This window comes from Anas acuta, chromosome 1 (genome assembly GCF_963932015.1).
Source record: "Anas acuta chromosome 1, bAnaAcu1.1, whole genome shotgun sequence".
NCBI lineage: Eukaryota > Metazoa > Chordata > Aves > Anseriformes > Anatidae > Anas > Anas acuta.
In genome coordinates, this window is record NC_088979.1 from 202,901,038 (window position 1) to 202,923,136 (window position 22,099).

Consider the following 22,099-nt stretch of genomic DNA (forward strand, 5'->3'; position numbering starts at 1 on the left):
CAATTCCACAAGGATAACCAGCCAGAAGAGATCCAACTTTTTATTATTTATCATCTGGGAGGAGAGCACGTATTTCATTTATACGAGCACAAGTGCTCAGCTGTTCAGGATAAACAACTGACTGCATGGGTGCAAGCCTTTTGGCTGCTCCTTCTAGTGGAGCTAAGTATGCTGTAGAAATAACCAACAGCGTGCTTGTGTGTGTTGAAATGAGAGGCTGAGGATATGTTTCAGGTAAAAAGAGACCTCGGGAAGGTTGGTGGGGAGGTCAGAAGTCTGAAGTTTGAGGTTTGGAGTTACCATGTAGGCTTGTGATGACCTTGATGTCTTAAAGGAGTTTGGGATAGCAAAGATTGAGCATACCACGGGGCGTCTGTGCCTTTTTTTGGGGTTTAATAATCTGTCGATCAGCAGCTCCATACCCGATGTTGAATCTTGCATCTTGTTTCCTCTGTCACTAAAGCCCAGATACTCTGAGGACCGACCGGCTGAGATGAGTGTGTAATCAGTCACCTCTCACTGTAACATGGGGAGCTAATTCCTAACCTGCTTGAGTTAGACGTTTATTTACTTCCTTATTTTCACTTGTTGTGGTTAATGCTTTCATTTGCAAAACATCACCCTTCGTTCTTTATTACCTTCCACATTACAAATATACATATAATTGGCAAAGCTGCAGAAAGAAAAATCGTTTCTGTATTTGAATGTGACAGTCTGACAGCGCTGCCGAGCAGAAAGGAGGCGAGCAAGATCCCAAGGCTAACACATGAACTCTGTTTGCTCACCTGGGTGTGGAAGAGGGATATCGAACTCCAAAATCTTTATAGTCACTGGTTTGTACGGACCTGATTTGTATACAAGCTCTAGGCTTCTGTCTCAAAAGGAGTCTTGTAACCTCTGAAGCTCGTTTTCTTAAGGGTGTAGGTGGAAGATACAGGCACCTTTACTGGGCCAGGTAGGTATCGGTGTGCGCCCTGCCTGAGCTGGCAGCCCTGTTCCTCCTGTAGGGTCTGTGTGAGCCCCTCCACGCCGGTGTGCCCATAAAGAAATGGGTTTCACATGAATCAACACCAGCTTCTGCAGTATTTTACCTCGTAAGTATTTGACGTGTTGTATTTGAAGTATTGGAAGTATTCCATCGCACGATGTGACTGAAGGCTGTGGTCTTTTGTGTACATAACCTGGCTAGTAAGCAGTTGTAAGTGCTTGCTGTTTCTGACTGTCTTCACTTTTTAGAGTGTTTTGGCTTATGCTGTAAGTCTAAATGGTGTGAAAAACTCCAATATCTGAAGATTTGGGGTCAGAGAGCCTTTGGTGTTCGTCTCCTTTGTTTCACTCATTTGGTGTGTGCTTGGGAGAGCTCAGGGCTGTTTGCATGAAGGCTCACAGAATGGCTGAGGTCAGAAGGAATCTGTGAGGGTTGTCTTAGCCCGTCCTGTCCCTGCCGAGCAGGAAAGGTTGCCCCCATGCTGCCTCGTGGCAGCAGCAGCCAATTTGGCAGAAGGTTTGCTTTGCAGCCGCACTAAAGGCACGGGACGGTGCCTGGGATGGAGGTGATCGCTGCTGGTGTCCGGAGCAAAGAGTTTCATGGGATGGGAAGCAACCTTACTGCAGCTGTAAGTCGGTGACCGTTTCTCCTAGGAATCCACAGGTGTATTTAAAAAAAATAAGTCTGGCAGAAGCATGAGGTGCCACCGCCAAGAAGATGATGGACACCACCCGAAATAATTGCGCTGCAAAAGCTTACGGAGGATTCAAGAGCGATAGGAGAGCCTTCGGGTTTGCTAAGCAAACTGTTGGGGAGCTTTTGAAGAATGTTTTAAAAGACAGAGGAAAGGTGCCGCAAGTGCTAAATGTCAGGAGAACATTGAGGTATGTTGAGCTATCTCAGTATTGAGATACGGAGGCATTTTGTGGTTCCTGGTGGCGAAATTCAGAAGAACCACGTGCTTGTAAAGAGTTAAATGCAGTTCCTGACAGCGAGGGCCTGAGTGCTGCATAGCCATTCTTGCATTTGTTTTGAACTTTAAAAAAACAACAGGCTGATTAGCTGGAGCAGCTTTCCCCCGAGGGAAGACTATAGAGTATAATTTCATTACAAAATACAGTGCTGGGAGATGAACTGGAGTTGGATTTATTATTTTTTTTCCCCACCCTAAGGGATTTGACATTTCTATTTCTTGACATTTCTCTCATTGTTAGGCTCGCTGCTTTGTGCTGCGCTTTTTTTCCTCCCCTGGCGAAACCGGAGCTGTCTCCTTGAAGCTTGGAGCATCTTTTCTTGTAGGTAAAGCTGGTAATGGTTTGAATTAGCTCAACAAGCAGATGGTTGGAAAAGGAGGCTACACCACGGAGTTTAAACGTGTAGCACTGGGACAAGCGGTCTATTGCCAAAAGAAAGCATTAAGCAGTAATCCCTTGAACACGGGTACATTTAAAACTGTCATTAGGAAAGGATGTTACGTGGTAAAAAGGGATGTAAAAATAGCAACGGGTTACTCAGAGGTCTGGCTTAAGGTGTGTTACCCATGTCAAAAGTAGCAGCTGCGGCGGTTTTGTTCTGGAGCCTGTTATTTCAGGAATAACAGGTATTTGTGTGATGCTTTTCTGATTTAGCCTCTTTCCTCCACTGATTTATTCTGCAGTCTTTGAGCAGTAACGTAGCAAGCCAGCTCATCTAATGCGTTGGAAGCCTGTCATTTATTTGTAGGGGAACAGCACAGGTATTTTTCCACCTCCACCCGTGACAATCCCGTGGCAGGCACGTCACGTTGCCTTCTGGTGATGGGCTCCGGGCTTCTGGCAGAGTTGATGGCATCGCAGCTACTCACAGATTTCTGCCAGCACAGCAATGCTGGCTGGGGAGGTTAACCTCTGCAACCAAAGCCCCTGCTGTAATCCTAGCTCTCCTGGCATGGCCATAGTCTTAACTGGATATTTTATGGCTTGTTTAGAGAGTGTAGCTTCGCTGTAATAGCATAAAGCTGCTTTACGTTAGGTCTGAATTTTGGGTACTTGGGTAATTTTGGAGTAATTCTGGTAATTATTGATAGCCTCAGCAGCAGAGGTCATCATCCGAGCCTGGGTGGTTTCCAGCCTGAGTTTGATTCCTCCTCCTCTTTAGTTTGATTCCTCCTAGTTTGATTTTGCCTACTCAAGTCAGACTGATTTTCATTTAGTACGTTCAGGACAACTGATTTATTCATTTGTTTGGTAAATGCTGGGGAAAGATCTTCACTCCAGCAGCTGGCTGGTGGTGAGAGGCACGCGGTCATCTTCCCTGCCTAAACCTTTTGGTTTTCTCTGCTCTGAAAAAATCCTGAAAAACCAAACCAAACATCATCTCTACCAAAAAAAAAAATAAATCACGGGATTAAAAAGGACAGAAATTCTTCCTTCAAATACAAAACCAGTTTTGTGCTGATGCTCTAATTGCATTGATCTTTATCTAATCTCATAGGTTGGAGTGAGGGGTAGCGTGATTGCCAAGCACAGCTCGGCTCGCTGTCTGCTTTTGGGGCACAGACCCCACTGAGGATCTGTGCCTGTGGTGCCAGCAGAGAACTTTTCTCGAGGCCCTACAACACGGCGCCTCGCCTTAAGTGTACGGTACAGCTCTTGAAATTCTGGGGGAGGTGGGAAACCTCTTAGATCTGCCGCTGCTCCTGTGTTGTGGGCCTCTTTGTATTACCGAGTGTCGCTCCGGATAACTCAGCTCTCTTCCTCTGTTACAGTTTGGCTGCTTTCCTCGGTTGTAAGTAGCCCTCGGAGGGGGAAAAATAGGGGGGAGAAAGTGCTGGCTGAGTACTCCCTCCATCAAATAAGGATTCTTCTGCTTCTGATTTTGCTTGATGAGCAGTAGCTTTCAAAGTAAGTTTGGTGGATGTTTGAAGCTGAAAGGTTAGGACCACAGCAGAGGGGGACCTCTGAACTCGGTACTCCTTTCCTCCTTTCAGATGCAGAACGGCTTACATCTATTTTTAAAGAGCGATGGATTTCCAGACTGCAGTTCCACCTGGTACACCACTGCTCGGAAATACTGTTGTCTGGGCTGCCAGCTGCAAGAAGCAGCCTCCATGCTCAGGGAATGCATCCTGTGGCATGGCATTAACTGTGGTTTGTGCCCATTCCTCTGCCTTCTTTTACAGCATACGCTCGGTGCCCAGTTGACTTTTCCTTTTGCAGTGTGAATGTTTGACCCGATCTGAGGACACCGGCTGCTGAGCAGCCATCGGGCTTCATTCAGTCCTTGGCTGGGTCCGGATCATGTCAGTAATCAATACAGGCAAGGGTGTTTGTGTGTCCTATTGCTAATCAGACCTTTCAGAAATATCTGCCCACCTGCAGGCAGTACAGAAAAAACTTCTCTTCCCTTTTCATCCAGCACCAGTTGATCCATAAACACAATTTCTAGCTGCTCTGTACCAGTGTGTGCGCTCGTGCTTCTTGTGGCTGAACAAAGAGCACATATTTGTATTGCCTGTAAAACTATAACACAAAACATTCAAAATTACAGATAAAACTCTACTGAGCCAGTGACTTTCTGCTCATAGAGCCTCCCAAAGCAGCAGGTTTGGTTCTGTTTTGTTTTTTTTTCTGGTCAAGTTGAAACATTCAGATCTTAGCTTCTTTACCCCATGACTGTTGAGTGCTTTTAAATGCATTTTAAAATAAGAACATGGCTACTGCTTGGATTGTTTTTTAAACATGTGTCTTTTGTGCTTTTCTTTTCCTTGCCACCTGCACGAGAGTAGCAACAAATAAAAATAGAAAATAATTTGGAGAACTCTCAAGAGATTCCTGCAACGCAGGGCAAACGGAGTCCCCTGGTCAACGCTGAGCAAAAGCATTAAGTGGCATCTCTCTGGAAATGTATAGAAACACGCCTGGAAAGGTCTGGCCACTCCTCTTCCTGGAGTTTGTTATATTAGATACAGCACGATTCTGACACGTTGACTCCTATGAAATGGTTTTTTATTAAAGTCACCAGGTTGTTCTTGCGCTAGCAATTGCTTTGATTAAGCACTGCATTAGGGTCATATCCTAGAATAACAGCGTTTCGAAATCCCTGGCCACGTTTGAAAGAACGGTGATTAAAGTTCTGGCTGTTTTCCTGCTCTTGCTGATGTCTGCCGAGGGTTGAGTTACCTCCTGTTTATTGGCGCTCGAGTTCGGTTACAGCCCCGTGTGGTTTCGTGCCAATATCGGGGACGGTCTCTGGGGGGAAGCGGTTTTGCATTAAAATGCAAGAAGTAAAAAAAAAAAAAACTGTAGCAAAATTAACACCGGGGTTTAATAGCCGCAGCCTTGGTTTGTTTTTCTGAAGTCTAATTCATCTTTGATTGAATTTCAGGCAAAACAAAGCGAGGAGGATAAGGAGGTGGGGAAAAACCCATCTAAAAGAGATTATGGATGAGCAGGTTGAAAAACGCTGCCTGGCAGGTCGCACTCTGAGTGATCGGAGCACTTCTGCTGGGGCTGGGAGTTGGTTTGTGCATTTCATGGACAAGGCGTTTTGGTTCCCTCGGGGAAAACCCGGTTATTAGTGGGGATCACTCTGCATATTGCTGGGAAATGAATTAATTCACACCAGCGTACGCACAGGCAAGGCGTAAAGACGTTCTTTTGTTGCTACAAATTCCTCGCGGCGTTGCAGTGTTGAATAACCAAGCAGGGTATATTTTGCCTCGTCTCCACGTGCCAGCTTCGTAACATTTTCAAGACTTGTCAAAAGATTGGCAAACTTATCTTCATTAGAACTGATGCAGTCATTAATATGCAGAAAATGAGTCTATGATGGCTTTCTTGGATGGCGCGGCGCTTGCTGTCGTCCTTGCTGTGTACAGTTGCTGAGTCCTCAGTTTCCTCCTTGTGTCCTGGTGTTAAAAAATTGAACAGGTGTCTCTGTAGACGTATAGTTGTGTGTTTGTAATTCTAGAAGACCATACAATGCTTTCATTATTTCATTATTTCTCATAACAGGCCCAGGAGAGGTGGGTAGCAAGTCCGAGGAGTTGGGTGGGTTGAGGTGCAGCGTTGTCCAACATTGTCCCGTGAGCATACAGCCTCGCCAGATATCTGTTATAACTCCCAATTCTCTTCTTTAAGGTGGCCACAAGCTTTTAGATATTAAAAAAAAAGGGGGAGGGGGTGTTGAAACGTGGGAGGTTTCAGAGTTTGAACGTTTTATAGGAATACAAAACCATAAATGACTGGATGTCAAGTCATACCTTTGTCTTACTTCGCTTGCTCTCTCTGTTTGCTCACTTTTTTTTTTCTTCTGACATTAAAACTGAAAGAAAACATGTCACGAATATAAAAAAATTCAGATAGGAGGCATTTACCACTACAGGAGATAAGATAAAGAAAGAAAGCTTGGAGAAGAAAACAGTCGAAAAGCGAGCGTGGGGTGTAAGTAATCACAGTTCATTAGCTCGAGCATGTTTCCTGGCTTTGGATAAGGATTTGTGCAACAGCCACGCTTTGGAAGAGCTTACATCTGTACGCAGGAGTTTTAGGGAAACCGACAAAATGGTAAATATGCAAGCTGACAAATACATTAATCAAAGTGCCTGCTGCTGAGCTGCGTGGCCCGGGAAGAAAAAAAAAAAAGAAAACAACGAGGGGGGGAGAAAAGTATGCATTTAAAACAAATTCTGTAGCTGAAAGGAGACTTTACATATGTGGCTGACACGCTGATCAAATGATAAAGTAGAGTCAAATTGAACCTCAACCTTTTGTACAGGCTGTGAAAGTGAAGGCACGGTGCAGTTTTTCAAGGCAGATGGAGTGTGAGCAACTAATAAATCAGGTTTTGAAACATTAAAGAGCAACTTATTTAAATGCATATGGTGTTGGATCTCAGACAAGACAGTATAGGAGAGAGTAAAAGGATTGGGCATGGGAACATCAGCAGAACAATATGTCTGTGCAGCAGCTCTGTGCCTGCATCCAAATCAGCTCCTTGTGCCAGAGCCTGGTACGTAGCAAACGAAGGGTGATGGCAAATGGTCAGGGGTGAGCAAAAAAAAAAAGAGCTGATCGGGGACAAATTTCAGGCAGTGAGTGGGTGGTGTGCTCCCAAACTACCAGCAGCGGGTTGGTGAGTTGGAGCCACGTCCTCTGCTCAATGGAGAGCAAGGATTTAGGAACAGGGAATAAGAACTTTGCTCTAAAACGTGTTGTATGAAATTTGGGTAGCGCAACCTCCATCAGCTTTCTGGAAATTGGTTTCTGGGTTGATACTGAAGGTGTTGATAGCAACGTGTGTTCTCATGGGTGTGGATTTTGTACCTGGACCAAAGGAAATGCTGTGGTCACGGTGTTAAGGCTTGTGTTCCCTGGGTTCAGGGAGAGGCGATGTGTGCCAGCACGGCCTCTCCTCTTTTGGAAATCACTTCTCCTTCAGCATGGTTTGAAGCAGCGTGTGCTGTACAAACTTGACCACAAGCTCTGGCTCTCAGCCCTTCTTTCCCAGTTTTATAACGGAGAGGAATTGGTGCTAATCCAGCCATCAGACTTGACTTGACTTCAGCTGGGATTTTGATGTCTTTGGGTTTGTGGGATCACTGTTCTGACTGTTGTGTTCCCAATCCCAAAGCAAGAAATGCTTCTTTAATAATTCTAAGAGTTGATGCATGTTTTGGAAGCCTTGGCCTCTTCTGTCTGTCCAGGACCCCTGGCACAACAGCCCCATTGCTCTGTGGGGCAAACCAGAACCAGCCAGGAGCCCTGCCTGGATTTCTGCTGAAGATTTGTCCTTCTCCCATGAGAGCTTCTGAGGCTGGAAAGCTTCTCCACGACCTATACTAGGGTGCATCACCCCAAACTCTGCTGCTGGGAGAATTGCTGAGATATTTTTCAGTGAAGGAAATAGTACAGAAATGAAACGTGATGTACTTTATAACCTTAAAGGTCAGTTTTCTTGTAGCTTTTTTTCCCCTCTTGCTTCACATCTCTCTTTCAACTCCCACCCCGCCTCTCTGTCAAAGAAGAAAAATATTCGCAAGCCAACTGGGCAGACCTAAGCTCACAGCCCCTGCGGGGCTGGGGCAGGATCTGTGCCTGGCTCCAGCAGCTCTGGTATCTCCTGTGCAGGATTTAGTGCCAGTGACAGGTGATGGACAGATGGGAAGCTGGGAGCAGTCACGGCCCTTTGAGGCAGTTAATCATCAGAGAGCTCCTTCCTACCACCGCAGAGCCCTCGCCCCAAGGACTGACAGCCAGTATTTTGCAAGTAGTTAGCCACCTAATTCCCATTGATTTTTTGGATCTCTTCTAGTGGCTGTGTCGTCATCGCTCCGATCTGTGTTGATTTTGGTAGAAGGTAGGGTGCCTACGTGTTTATAAACCTCATCCCTTGCTCCTGATGGTCCGGTCTATAAATTCATGATTAGGAAGGAGTGTGTAATTAAGAGGAGCAAACAAGAAATGCAATTTTCCCTTTGTCAGAAACCTTTCTTAAATTGCATTTCCCTTCAAGCAAGGAAGTAATCAAGTGTTGGCCGAGGTTGTTTTTCTCTGGCTTGATAAGACAGGGTTTTTTTGTGTGTGTTTTTGTTTGTTTTTTTCATCTCACCTCCCTCCCTCTTGTTGCAAGAGAGGGAACAGCATCCCCACGTGCTATGGCAGTGGACCAGTGGCTCATGGAGGCTGAGGAAGACACTGGCAACATCCTTGATCCACGGGAGTAGAGAAAATCATCTGCCTGAACTAATCCACTAGAAGTTGAGATCTCTCGGTTGGTCCATGGAGTCCTGAAGTGGTTGGTGTTGGAAAGGCTTTCCAGGAGAACTTTGCATCGTTCACTTTATGCATAACCTTTGCTGCATTATTTGTAGTGCTGAGTTTCAGTTCCAGATGTGTTGGCAGCCCCATCGCAGCTACCTCGCACGGTTCACAGGAGTCCAGCAAGGAGGGAAGAGAACACGGCTTAGAAACAGAAAGCATTAACCTCACGTTGACCTACACCAGTGGGAAAGTTCTGTGTTTCAAGGCTGTCTGTCATACGGTATTTTAAATAACAGTTGAGGTTTCAAAGAGGTTTGTTCAGAAGGAAGGTGCTGTGGATTTGGAAGTTTTCTCATTATTTTCTGCGGAGGTGGCATTGGATCACGGGGGCTGCTTGGAGCATGGGGCTGGGCACTTCTGGGGTTTCTGGGTTGTTCACCTGGATAAACCTACTTGGGTTTAGGGAAGACTTGCCTAGGTTCTGCCTCTCTATTTATAGGACTGGCAGTCAAGGTGCTTGAATCTCTGACAAAGCTTACTTTAGGTGCAGGATGCCCTACGTGCTTCCTTCCCCAGGGGAAGGGTGAAGAGATGGGACTGGAGATGGAAGTGACGGACCAGATCCTGCCCCATCGCTTCCCTCCTGGTGGTGTAGGACAGTTAAATGCCTCGTTTCTATCCCATGGGAGAGCACAGGGCAGGAGGTGGCTGAGCCCTTCACGCCTAAAGCAGGTACCTTGGAACAGTTGGAAAAACTCAACTCGCATGACTCAAGACGTGCCAAAGAACTGCAGAGAAGATAATTGCGCCTGTTTCTTTCTAAAACCAACGTGAAGACGGTTACCAGCCCGTTGAATCACCGCTGTGAATCAGGGGAGTAAAAAGGGAACTTGACGCTCGTGTGTGGCTTTTTTTCAGGAGGTGCAGTTGTGAGACAATTGAGCCCTAATGCACAAAAATATGAAAAAAGGAGGAGGTTGTTTATGAAGCTCTGCTCTTATTGTTCCGTAATAGCACCGATCAATCGTTCTTTTCTGTTGAGCTCTGTTTTCTAATAACCTGCTTTGCTGTCTTTGGGCTTTCTTCCCTTTCATGCGAAATAAAATTTTTATTTCCATACCTCGAAGATGATACCCAGGTAATAACTCTGCTGTCGATCTGCACATAATCAAGAACTTCTGGGAAGGACCGTACCATCTAAACCGCTTCCTTTTCTCCTATAAAAGTTTGCTCAGATGCTCAGGATGGAGGAGGTGGCATTGATTTGCAAGCTGTGTTGATTGCTTGATTGTTGTGGCTTCAAAGCCTGTTTTTTTATTATTATTCTTTTTATGGTTGCATAGATTAACGTGAAGTGGCTCGCTAGGAAAGGCGCTTTGATCACAGAGAGGTGCTGAAGAATTGTTTGCTACGTGTCTAGAACTTGTTTAGCTGAAAAGTTTGCACTTGCAGAGAAATGAATGAAGTTGTCCTGTGCCAAGACAGGGAATAGAAGGGGAAGAGAGGAAATAGGAAAGATTTGCCAAGGTTAGCTAATGGTACTCCTGGGTTTTAGGTGGCTGTTGCCTTTGAGACTTGATTAGTATATTCTGGAAGTCTCAGACTGGGATTACTTACTAAGCAGCATAGAAGTCTTTTTTCCTGCTAGGTTTTAAAGTGTTTTAGGGCTGAGGATGAAATGCTTTAAGACAAACGTGGCTCCAAAACAATTAGGTAACATTTTATGGTGCTCTGCTGTAATGTTGCAGAACACAAAGCGTAAGAAATCTCACACTCTTCAAGTGCTCTTATTAGAGGCAGAGAGAGCTTCCCTACCTTGTTTAAAACCAAAAAAAAAACAAACCCACCAACTTTTTTACTATGAGAAGAACTGATTTTAAAAGGTGCAAGGAGCCTCTTCCCAGATGCTGAGCTCCCTCCTCTCTGATGCGTTCATGTCCTTCAAAGAACAAGAGAGTAAGGGGGGTGTGACTCATCTTCAAACGTGATGTTGAAGAATAACAACTTCCATTAAATCTTGTACCTTTATGGAGAAAATTGTTTCAATAAGAAGAAATTGGGGAAAAATAAGTATAAACGCTATTTTTTCCCTTTTCTGTTTCATAGAATCATTAAAGCTGGAAGAGCTCTCCAAGATCAAGGTCCAACCATCCCCCTACCACCAATGTCACCACTAAACCATGTCCCTGAGCACTTTTTAACTTTTTAACTTTTCCTTAAACACCCCCAGGGATGGTGATGAGAAATGAGGGAATTGCAGGATGTCTGATCTCTTTTTTTTTTTTTTTTTTTTTTTTTTTTTTTTTACTTTTAAGTTAGGATCAAGTCTCTTCCTTGAACATGGCATGGTTAGAGGAGGTAACCAGCATTGCACTGATCGCAAAGTTGTGGGTCAGCATCAGGGAGTGCCAGGGAACCTCTTGCAGTGTGAGTTGTGGGCCGTCTAACATAAGGTACGGCTTCCTCACCACTTTGTTGTACACAATAGGCATAAGAATGCCTAAAAGTACTTTAATGCATTTGCAAAGCACTTTGAGACGCTTCCTGAAGAGTGCTATTAATCCTCAGCATTGTTAGCATGGGCTTCAGGATGTTTTCTGAAAAGAGTAAATTAGGGAAATAGAGGTAGACTTCAAATTGTTGTAGACAGCTTTCGAGCTGGAGTAACTTCGTGGCAGAAAAAACTCACAGACTGGTCAATTAAAAATTATATATAGATAGATGCTGAAGTGTTTGTGTTGCCATAATGGATCAGCAAAGCATAACATTTCAGGGAAATTCTACAAATAAGTGAATATTTTCAAGAATTTGCGATACCTTTTTTTTTCTTAATTTAATAAAAATGTCTTCTTCCTTTCACTTCTCTTTCTGGATAGAACAAAATACTCTTTGATGTCTTTCTCTTCCCTGGATTGAGAAGGTTCCTTGCATTTTTCTGGGGCAAGGAAACTTGCCATTATTGTTTTGAGACCTGCCATGTCTGTAGGTAACAGGGTGTTAGCAGTAAAACTTGGGGGGTATCTATGGCGAACTTTTCCCCCAGAAAGTTTCCCCCAGAAAAATACCAGGTAGAATGGAAACTTGAAGCAGCGTCAATGTTTGCTCAGACTCGAAATGTGTGCAGAGTTTCTGGCTTTCTTGGTAATCTTCTGTTTTTTTCATAGTGAAGCATGACATTTTCGGCTCCATTTCAGAACCGTTCAGCTGCGCTCCTAATGGCCCCGTCTCTGACTCCCACTCAGTGGCATTCAGGTGGGCACACTTCATTGCTAGCACAGCGTGAGGATGTCATTAGCTCCATGACAAATCTCACTTCACCTCGACGTTTTTCTTCTTTTGTTTTTTTTGGTCTCATAATTTATTACCAGACAGATTAAATCAGCAAGCCGGTGCTCTTAAGAAGGAGCAGCTACAACAATAGTACTTTGTGACAGCTGTGAAACATTTAGTGTTTTTTTTCTAGTGCCTATGAAATGTGGCTGATATAATTTCTTGCCTTAAACTGAAAAAGAAAAAAATAAAAAGCCCTGCATCCAAATGAAAGAGTTGTGTTGTGTGGCATTGCTGAAGCAATGATGTACGCCTGGTCCAGATGGTTCTTGGAGAGCTGCGTGCGTCGGGATGTTGTACATCAGCGAGCATGGATGGTTAGCCCTGTAGTCAGTGCTTATGGGGAGCTGTCATGGCAATAAAGCTCAGTGCTTACATACAGCTTAAAATCGTCAGTGCTCCCTGGGAATTAAGCTGTACAGCTTCCTTTCCCTAATGAGGTGGATCATTTTCTTGGAGTCTGCTCGTGTGGATGGGTGGTGTGTTTGGGACAACCCAGCGGTACAAGTGTTTGTGTGCTTAGCTCTTGTTCGGTCCAGAGACCAAGCGACCTGCCCAGCTGATAACCATCTTGAAAAGGGGAAAAATACTCCAAAAAATGAGTGTTATTCCCCCCTCTTCCTTCATTTTCTCCCTCTTTTCTCCGCAGCTGGTAGGAAGTCATTGGTTTCTCCGTAGGTCGGATGAATGATAATTCACCTCTCTGCAAGAGATGTTCTTAGTAGGGATCCACAAGGACGAAGGGATATTAACAGTGTGCTTTTTATGGACGTGTCTGTTGGGTCTGCAGCACAGAACTTGGTCCGGGACATCATCTGCATGGGAGGTACCACCTTAGCCAGTCAGCGTTACGGCATGTTTCAGCCCTTGGTGCCGGTAGGCAGATCCCTCACTAGAGATTTCCACCTGAACATGCAGGCAGTGCCATTGTAAGCTCTCTTTTGCTCCTATTCGGGCTTTTCTCCAAGTGCTATCATAACAAAATGCAGTAAATTAGGATAAACAGTAGCACTGCACCTCCATGTGATGGCCAGGTAAGGCTGGGGCTGTAGCACGTCAGGCAGCCAAGACACAATTTGGGGTCTGTAGGCGTGCAGTGGCAGCATCGAGGGGTGTAAAGGTAGGTGGTGCTGTGCAGGCTGCCATACCTCTTGTGGTGTTACTGGTATATATGGGGCATCATCGGGAATAGGATTTCCATCTCTGTGTGATTTTCGAGGTAAAATATTTGAATGCAAACACAATTATTCTCCCTCGTGGCTTACACCTACATACGGAGCCTTCGTTATTATTAATTGAAAGCTAAGAGCCGAGAAGATACAAAGCATATTTTTCTGTCAGGGCTGGTGTGCTGTTCTTCTCACATCTCGCATAATGTGGCCAAGCAGAAAAGACAGATGGCTTCATTCCTTGCTAAGGAGTTGGTGCCAGTCAATAATATTGATTAGCGCGGGGTGACTTGATGTAACAAGAATAACACCCGTCCTTAATTTGAGCCCGGATTTCCTACTTCCTGCCTCGGTAGTTCATGCTTGGATGAATTCCTCAGTAAGCCCGTTAAGAGACAGACCCCGCTGGAAATTGCAGGGTGTGACGTTAATAGGGGAAGCGGATAACTTTCTTTTCCTAGAAGTTTCACTTCTTTTTTTTCCACGATTAAACAGTCACATTGTGCAAGTTAACTTTTTTTGGATGCAAACTGAAATTCTTGAGCTTCTTTTTCTTCCTTTTTTGAGATCTGCAGTCAGTAAAGTGTTATCAACTCGGTCCTTAGCTGTTCCTTTGTGTTTCTAGAAACTTTATGTTAACGTGGCAAATACCAAGAAGCCCCATATCCAAAATGCATGTCCAGGGAGCTGTGAGGTCATGACCACACAGCGAGCACAGGTACACATGGTTTGCCTGGGGAGTGCCTCGAAGCAGCCTTCACGTCTACACAACCACAGTGATCGTGGAACAGGGTAGGTAGGGCACTAAGCTCAGCTTATAGGCTGGTGTCTGTAGGAAGACATTCCCAACCTGGCAGTTACAAAGCCCAAGGAGCTGCTTCTCCTCACTTTTCATTCAGTTGGTGACCTCGTCTGGTTGATTTGTCGTCTGTGTCCCCGGTTTCTTCATCGACTCCACAGGGACTTTAATCTCTTCCCCTTACCAAGGCACAGAAACAACGTCTTTGGCTCTGCATCAGCTTGTACAGAACAATCCTAACCTGGAGGGACCATTTTAGGGTATGGAAGAATTGGCGTAGATGACCAGTCCTTGCTGTGAGGTTGCTAACAGGAGAGCCAATTAAATCAACTCATTGAGGAACTTTTTTTTCTTTAAACCTTTTTCTTTTTCCCCTAATATTTTCTTTTTCCCTTAATAGATTGGTTGCAGGTAATGGCCTAAAGTGCATAAACATCACTTTGAAAGAGGTTTGGAGTCACTCGGCGGTTGTGTTCCTCCTCTCGTGCTTTCCAACTTGAAGACATCCTTCTTCTCATTTCGAGGCAGACGGATGTCAGGGTCAAAAAATTCAATAATCTGTTGGTGTTGTTTTGATTTCAAGTACTTTGTCATTTTCCTGCCTATAAAGCTATCATAGTAATGTGATTAGGTTCTGTATTTATTATTATTCAATCATTAAGGAGAGTTCACGTGCAAAATAAAAATGGCTTAATAACATTTGGGATAGAGACTTTGCCCAAGTTTGTATTTTGTGTTATTTTGGGGATTTTAGTCCAAAAATGTAGTTGATAGGGTTATTTGTCATGACGATACCAGCAAGAAGATTGTGACAAAGGAATGTGACCAAAATAAGGGGCATTGGATGGTGAATTGCTACGAATTTCAGAATTAGATCATGTTTTTATGCTAACGTGAAAGGCATCTGACCTGGTCTCTTAAAAATGTGTCCTTCTGGAAGGACAACAAGTGGTCTTCATTGGTCTCAGGAGATGCAAGAGTTCTAGAAAATTGAGATTTAGAGGGATTATTAGTTCTCCCCCCTTTCTCCTGTCTCAATATCCTGATTTAGAGTATCTCGGTGTTAGAAGCTGACTGTGGAAGTGACTTTGTTTCTGCTGCGATGACGTGAAGTTGGCTGTTTCATGCCACTTGAAACCCTGCAGTCTGAGCCTAAGATGTATAAATTATGCTCTCTGAGCTTGTTCTACTTCCCAAGAGTGTGCCAAACTCAACACACTTATTTTTCCGTAGCTGAGAGCCTGTTTGTACGCAACTTTTGCTTGGGCAATGGAGTCTTCTGCTAGGAAATTACGAGACTCACTGTAGGAAATGGACTCTTGAGAGCCCCAAATGGACTCTTGAGAGTAGTGTTAAATATAATAACATTTACAGACAAGTCTAAATGTTTAATTATCACTTAGTATCTAAAAATCAAGGGATGTTCAGTTTCTGTTAAGCAACTTGTTACGTGTTTTCTTCCAGGAGGACCGGATGATAACTTAATTGAAGGTGGAGGATCCAAGTTTGTCTGCAAACCAGGAGCCAGAAACATAACCATCATCTTTCATCCACTCCTCAGGTAAGTGAGACTTTCTACATAGTTCTACGATTTCTACAGATGTGACTAATTAGAATAAATGGAATTAACTTACTTTATTTATGGGCATGCTGTGGGTTCTGTGGTAACACCACCCAGCAATTTGTGTATGTAATTTTGGGCTCGTAAAGCTGTTGTGCACGTGTTTAAGAAATAAACGCTAGCTGAGGTTGTCACCAGTGCTTGTTTCATCTTTTTGAAGATTAGCTAGAGCTCCAGTGGGACTGCTTCCCAGGGCGACCCCTTTCCATTGAACAGTGCAATTTATTATTGGCCCATGCAGGGAAAAGTTTAGTTGCATCCTGTCACAAGTTGTTTCTCACTTATTCATTTGTCCATTATGCTTATTAAAAAGTCAGAAGGATACTTTATGAACTGCCAGGTAAGTTCATTCTTTGATAAACAATTACGGTCTATGGACTGCAAATTAAATGCCTGAAGTGCTGTGCCAGTTACTAAAATCACAGAAATTCATAGCTTACCAAGGACTGCCAGAACTTTAAACATCTCCTCTCACCAAGTCACTCACCTCTGGTGCTTTAATTTTGCTCTTTTTACTTTGCAGTCTAGCAGTCCATTTTCTTAGTTTTTGCTGGAATTAAATAATATGACTTTTTTGCTCAGTTAATGTCAGTCTTCCACCTCTGCTTTTTCCTTGCATGGCTTTTCTTTATCATCAGACGTGTCCTTTCCTATTCAGGGCTAGCATCTTCAGAGAGCACTTCCCTCCTTTGCTCTGTTTGCCTTACTCATTATCATGAGTCAGTCAAGCAACAGGGCACTTTTTTTCTCCAGCACTAAAAGCAAGCAATAATAAAAGAGTAATAAAGACAAGAAACTGGAATCCGATCATGAGAGCAAGGTTATTCTGAGTGTCATCTCAACAGCTGAGAACTGGGCAGTTGTGACTTCTTTTGACTTAAAAATGCAGAGGGAAAGTGCATTAATTCTGCAAATGTAAATTTTTGATGTCGTGACACCAGATATTTCAATAATCTTTAGAACAGCACTGGTTGTGAAGACATCAAAACGTGAGATACTAAAATTCGTTATGGTGTTTCAGATCTTTCCTAGAAAAAAGGGTTGTGTGCCCTGTACGCTCGTCATTTATTGATGGATGCCTGTAATGATAATTTCATAAGCGCATTTTATTTCAACACCCATCGCTTTTGAAATGAAAGAAATGTGCTGAAAATTAAATTCCTAGACCATAGTGTATGTTTTTCAACTATTTTATTGTGAGAAAAGGAGTGGTTAAGATGCACTAAGCTATTCAAGATGACCACCGGGACATAGACTTTGGTCCCTTCATCTTAAATGAATTTGCAGGTTTCTTTCAAGCTCAGAGGGGGTGGGGATGCTCTTATTTTTATTGATGAGTTGCTTCACATTGATTTAGAAACTGGCAAGATGCTTTTTGCTTTCTGTTTGCTTCCCTGCTTCATTTTTTTTTTTCTGTTTTTGCCATCCTAGTCAAACATGAGTGCTCTGCTTTAAATAGCACTCCTCACAAACACTTCACTTTCAATACCAGCTTGCAAGATAGGCAGTAGAAATAATTTGCTTCATAAAAAATAATTACATCAAGATTAAGGTATCTGTGTACAATATATTTTTCTCGCTAACCATCTGCAACATCTTAACTTCCGTGCGTTGAGTGGTGCATCAATAACTGCAGGCAGAAAAAGAAAATACTCCGTGACCCAGCTTACCTTTTCTCGGTGGTGAATGGAACGAGTATGGCAGTAGGTGAAGAATGTAGAAACTTTGAAAATGTGATTTTTACCTGTGTTAATCGTTGACAAAATAATTTTTTTGGGGGGAGTCTTTGTTGTATTTCTTTTAACTCATGGTCTGCATATGCTGCATGGGATGCAGTGTATTTGGGATGAGCATAGCACTGGGTTTCTTTGGGCAATAATTGCTTCCAGGGAATTCTGTTCCTGATGGAAGTCACTAGCAATGACCTGTCCTATCCCACAGACTGGCATAACCACTGACTCCTGTTAAAATTGCCTGTATGGTGCTGGCTGTCACTTGTAAATGCTGAGTATGGGGGATTTGCTAAAATATCGATATGTGCGATAATTTCTGTCACATCATCTTATGTGTCTATTGCTTCTTGGTTAGATCTTTGTCACCCTTTTCTAGGCATTATTGTATTAAGTGTCAAGCTCTCCAGGAGGTAATTGCTGCAGAGGTGTGAAGTTTTCACTTGCTTTATTTTCCATTTGTTTTTGAGGCTGCTTATGGCCTGTCTCAATCATCTTTCATCGATGTTGCCTGTACAGGCTTAAAATGAATCTGTTTTGAATTCAAAACGATCGATATTTTCTTTAGAAGATTTTTTTTCTTATTTTTATCAAGTTCACATAAGTACGTTGGCGGAGAAGTTTTAACACTGTATGGACTAGCTGATTTTATTAGGATGCTGAGTGCTTCTTAAAAGTATTAAGCTAACTAGATCACTGGGAAACCAGACATCGGTGTGATGATTTAAAGCCTGAGCATCACTTTAAGTGGTGGCTTTAAAATGTAATTCAGCACAGTAATGTGAAGTGGAGAGTTGTAACCAGAGCATTCATATTCATCAGTCTGAATTCATCTCTTTGTGCTACTGATAGAAAAGTGTCATTTTCCATCACATCAGAGAGCTGCAGAACTGCAGAGCTAAGTTTACTGGTTATAATAGCCTTGTTTTTATAGCATTTTTTGTTTGCAAACTGAGACTGAGCTTGGATCCAGACCCCTTCGAGGAACTCAGGAGTCGGCAGGCGTTCAGTGGGCTGCACATTGGCACCCATGTCTCCGGTAACAAAAGTTCATTTAGAGAAACTCTTACCTACAGCCACGGAGAGTCAAAGGGCGGACACATCCAAGTAGTTTTCAAAATCTGCCTTTCCTTGTATTCATTTCGAGCAACAAGCAGGAGTTGGGAAATGAGTCGTTATGCCGTTTGGGATGTGGGCCCCTAATTTCCACTAGGACAACTGAGATTCACCAGGCCCCAGATTAATTACCAGGATTTAATGACACCACCACACACATAATGAATGAATAGCGGATTTTTGGAAGACAAGTGGGTATTCTAGTGGAGATGATTCCTGGGAATAGATTTTACTAACTACATATGAAAACTAATTGCATTTACAAATTGAAGAGGAGCGCACATCTGATTCTCCTTAATTACATATTGCGGGAGGTGTCGAAGTATAAAAGTTACCAAAAGAGTCCAGTTGCTTTCTTCATCCTTCACTGCTACCCAGCATCTGCCCGGATCGTTAAAGCACTGGTGTTATTGGTCTGTGGGCTGACGTCTCCCGTTGGAGGAAGGAAACGTGTGGGACCAACGCTGAAGCCCTTACGTTGTAGAATATTGAACAGCCTGAGTGATGTCTGTTGTAACATTTGTTTGGTGGTTGGTTTTTTTTTGTTGTTTATTTGTTTCAGCTGGCATTTGAAAGGCACTTGGCTCTTCAGGGTAATAATCATTTTACATATGCTTTATAGAGTATGTTTATTACCAGACAATTGAAGAACAGATGTCTGCAGTCTTGAGGCTTGAGGGGGAGGGACAGGAGGGGCTGGAGATGAAGGGGATGATGGCGTTTTGAATCGTGAAAGCACCGCTGATGCTAATGCGGTTGAACATTGTTTGGATATTGGGTATTAAAGCCGCAAGGGTATCTATTTATTAGTATCAGCCACACTTCATTAAGATCAAGCAGCAATTAAAAGGGTTGTGGGATGGAAGGGAAAGCAAAGTGTTCATTGATTCGGAAGAAGCAATCATTTCTTCGTGAAACTGTAGCCTTGTGAAGAAGGGCTCTAGAACGGCTAAATTGACTTGGCACCCTTTACCTGTCTCTCGTATGGACAGTGTCTGTCACACAGCACTTCACTCCTTGCCAGATGGGAACGAGTGCACCGTGTCAGCACTATTGTAATCCCTACCTTCATAGGATCTTCGATTTCAAAGCCTGGACAGTAAGAAAGTGAAAAATGAAATGTTGATTTGAGGATCAAAAAAATCCAACCAAACAACAACAACAACAAAACCCTAGTGATTTTACTCCACTGGTGATGTTTGAGATGCAAAAACTGAAGTTTAACATTCAGTTGTGTGCAGTACTCCAAGGCACTGAAAAGTTTGCCAGTTCCCGGTATTTCTGACTGCTCAGAGGTTGGGAGCAGGGGGGGCAGGCAGCATACAGTTTGACAATTTAATTTAACAATTGAATGATTATGTTTATTTAAACTGGTTGGTCCTTGTCGTTTACAGCAATAGCTTTTCAACTGTTAGCATTTTTGGGATTTTATTTTCTTTCATCTGTGTTAACAGTGGAAAAAGAGTGATTGCTCTTTTAATAAATAAAATTAACGCTTTAGGGAATAATCATGGAGAACAGTAATTCTCTTTTGCTGCTGGTTGATACCAGTGTGCTCCTCACCAGCTGGTGGCAATCTGCTCTGAACTGCTGAAGGTCACATTTCAGACTCCACTGGTAACCTGCCCTTGGGAGGGATGTACATGATATACAGGATATATACGTACACGCAGGTACATATGTATTAACAGTGATGTCTTAGCTTTCCATGCTTTAGAAATAATCACGTCAAGCTCCTACTTAATTCAGGATATGTCAAGATGAAAGGTACTGTATGTAGAGTTTAAATCCTCTGTTTATTTTCAAAATGTTAGGAAGCAATGGCAAAGACCTTACCAGCTCCCAGGAGGCATCTAAGTCTTTTGGCCTTTGCGAACATGAACTGCTGCTGCAGTTGAGCAGTGTTCATAGCTGCATACCTGTAATTGATACAAAGCTGCGCATATAATTAAGAACATGTGTATGTCACTGATAATCCCTCTTATTAGTTAGTTTTACAGCTGTAATAATAAATAGTTTAATTTTAAAATACGCTGTAATATCTTACAGTGATGTACTATAAAATTAATATTTGATACTGCAGAATGTGTTACTTTGGAAGCAAAAGGAGTATGAGGATTTCATTAGTTTGTTAGTTACTTTTAGTGTGTTGAGGGTATGTTAAATGATAGCAGGATTGTTAAGAAAAATGCGTGGCATTTTATCAGTCTAAGAGTAATATATTATTATTGAAGTAGGTGGAAAATGTCAAATACTCTTAGGGCGCAGATAATGGTAAATAATGAGAGCTGATGTTTTTAGCTTCTTGAAAGCAAAGTACTCGATTTTAGAGAAATCAATAAAACTGACTCAAGGTGGGAGATGGAACTTATAAAATAGTACTGACTGACTCAAGTCTGTATTTCCCCATGAATAATATTCAGAGGAGAAGGGGTTAAGAAAAAATAAAGATGTAAATTCAAGATGCTCTTACACAGGAAAACATAATTAGTGCAGTTTTAATGCCAATGACCCCTTCAGAATATAACTATCCAGGTTTCATGAATGGTTTAAAGTCTAACATTCAGACATGCCCCTTATCTTCAAAAAGAGGGGGAAATACCACTCAGCTCATCTAAATCTTGCTTCTGCAAGGTAGACAGTATTTTCTCTTTACTGAGCAAGGCTACTGGGGCAGGGAGAAGGTGCCTTCCTGCAAGTTCTGCAGTGCATCAAGGCAAATGGGGCTCAGATCAGGAGGTCTCGACTGCTGCTTCTCATTATGATACTAGGAGTCATCGTGTTGCTTAATATTCACGTCTTTATTTTGGAATCGTTAATACTCGTCCTTGAACGTGACAGGTGCTCGATGCAACTTTTCATACATTCGCTGTTTACTTCAATTGACCTCGATTGCAAGCAACAAAATCTTAAGGGAGCAATTTGACACCCACCTACTGAATTATTTTTTTTCTCCCCCTGGTTTAATGAGTGTTTAGAAGACATTTGGTTGACGAGTTCCTCGCTGTTGACATTTAGTACTTTATATCTGTCAACAGCAAGAATGAATGTTTCTTGCAGGCGAATCCTAACTCTTTTTCCCTTTGACAAGCTCTCATAAAGTCTGCGTCGCTGAATTATAAAGACACATTTCAGGAAAGCTTGCTGTTGTGACACTGCTAAGAAAAGGTTTAGTTCTGACTGAGGCCATCGCAAAAATGGGGCGCGTGCATGGGAAGGGGATGGGGAACAGCTTCACGTTTTGTGCTTTTTTTTTTTTTTATTCCCCCAATGCCTTATGAGAACTGACAGTCCTACTGTGTGTGTCTGATTAAAGATGACAGTTTATAAAAACCTTAAGGTAAGGCTGTTCATTTTCGATGACAGAAAATAAAGCGATCCCCCCCACCTCCCACACAAACAAAAACTCTTACACGCCAAAAAAAAAAACCTCTTAATATGTGATGCATTGATTTTATATTGTCTGTCAGAGAATGTGCTTCAGCAGATCAGTCAAGTTTTGAGTTTTCAAACATGCTTCATCCATACAGGAAATCAACAGCCTGTCAGAAATTTCACATCTCTCCAGCTCCTCCTTTCCCTCGGATGAAATACAACCTGAAGC

At 42.9% G+C, this 22,099-nt stretch overlaps 1 protein-coding gene across 4 annotated transcripts in view; it reads left to right on the top strand.

Moving 5' to 3' along the window:
• The window catches only part of EXOC4 (exocyst complex component 4), a 365,076-nt gene that overhangs the window by 157,656 nt on the left and 185,321 nt on the right, over positions 1 to 22,099 (top strand). For all 4 annotated transcript variants that reach the window (XM_068670114.1, XM_068670116.1, XM_068670115.1 and 1 more), the window contains one exon: positions 15,493 to 15,589. In XM_068670114.1, coding sequence (XP_068526215.1) covers positions 15,493 to 15,589 — 97 coding nt within the window. The remainder of the gene's footprint in view (positions 1 to 15,492; positions 15,590 to 22,099) is intronic.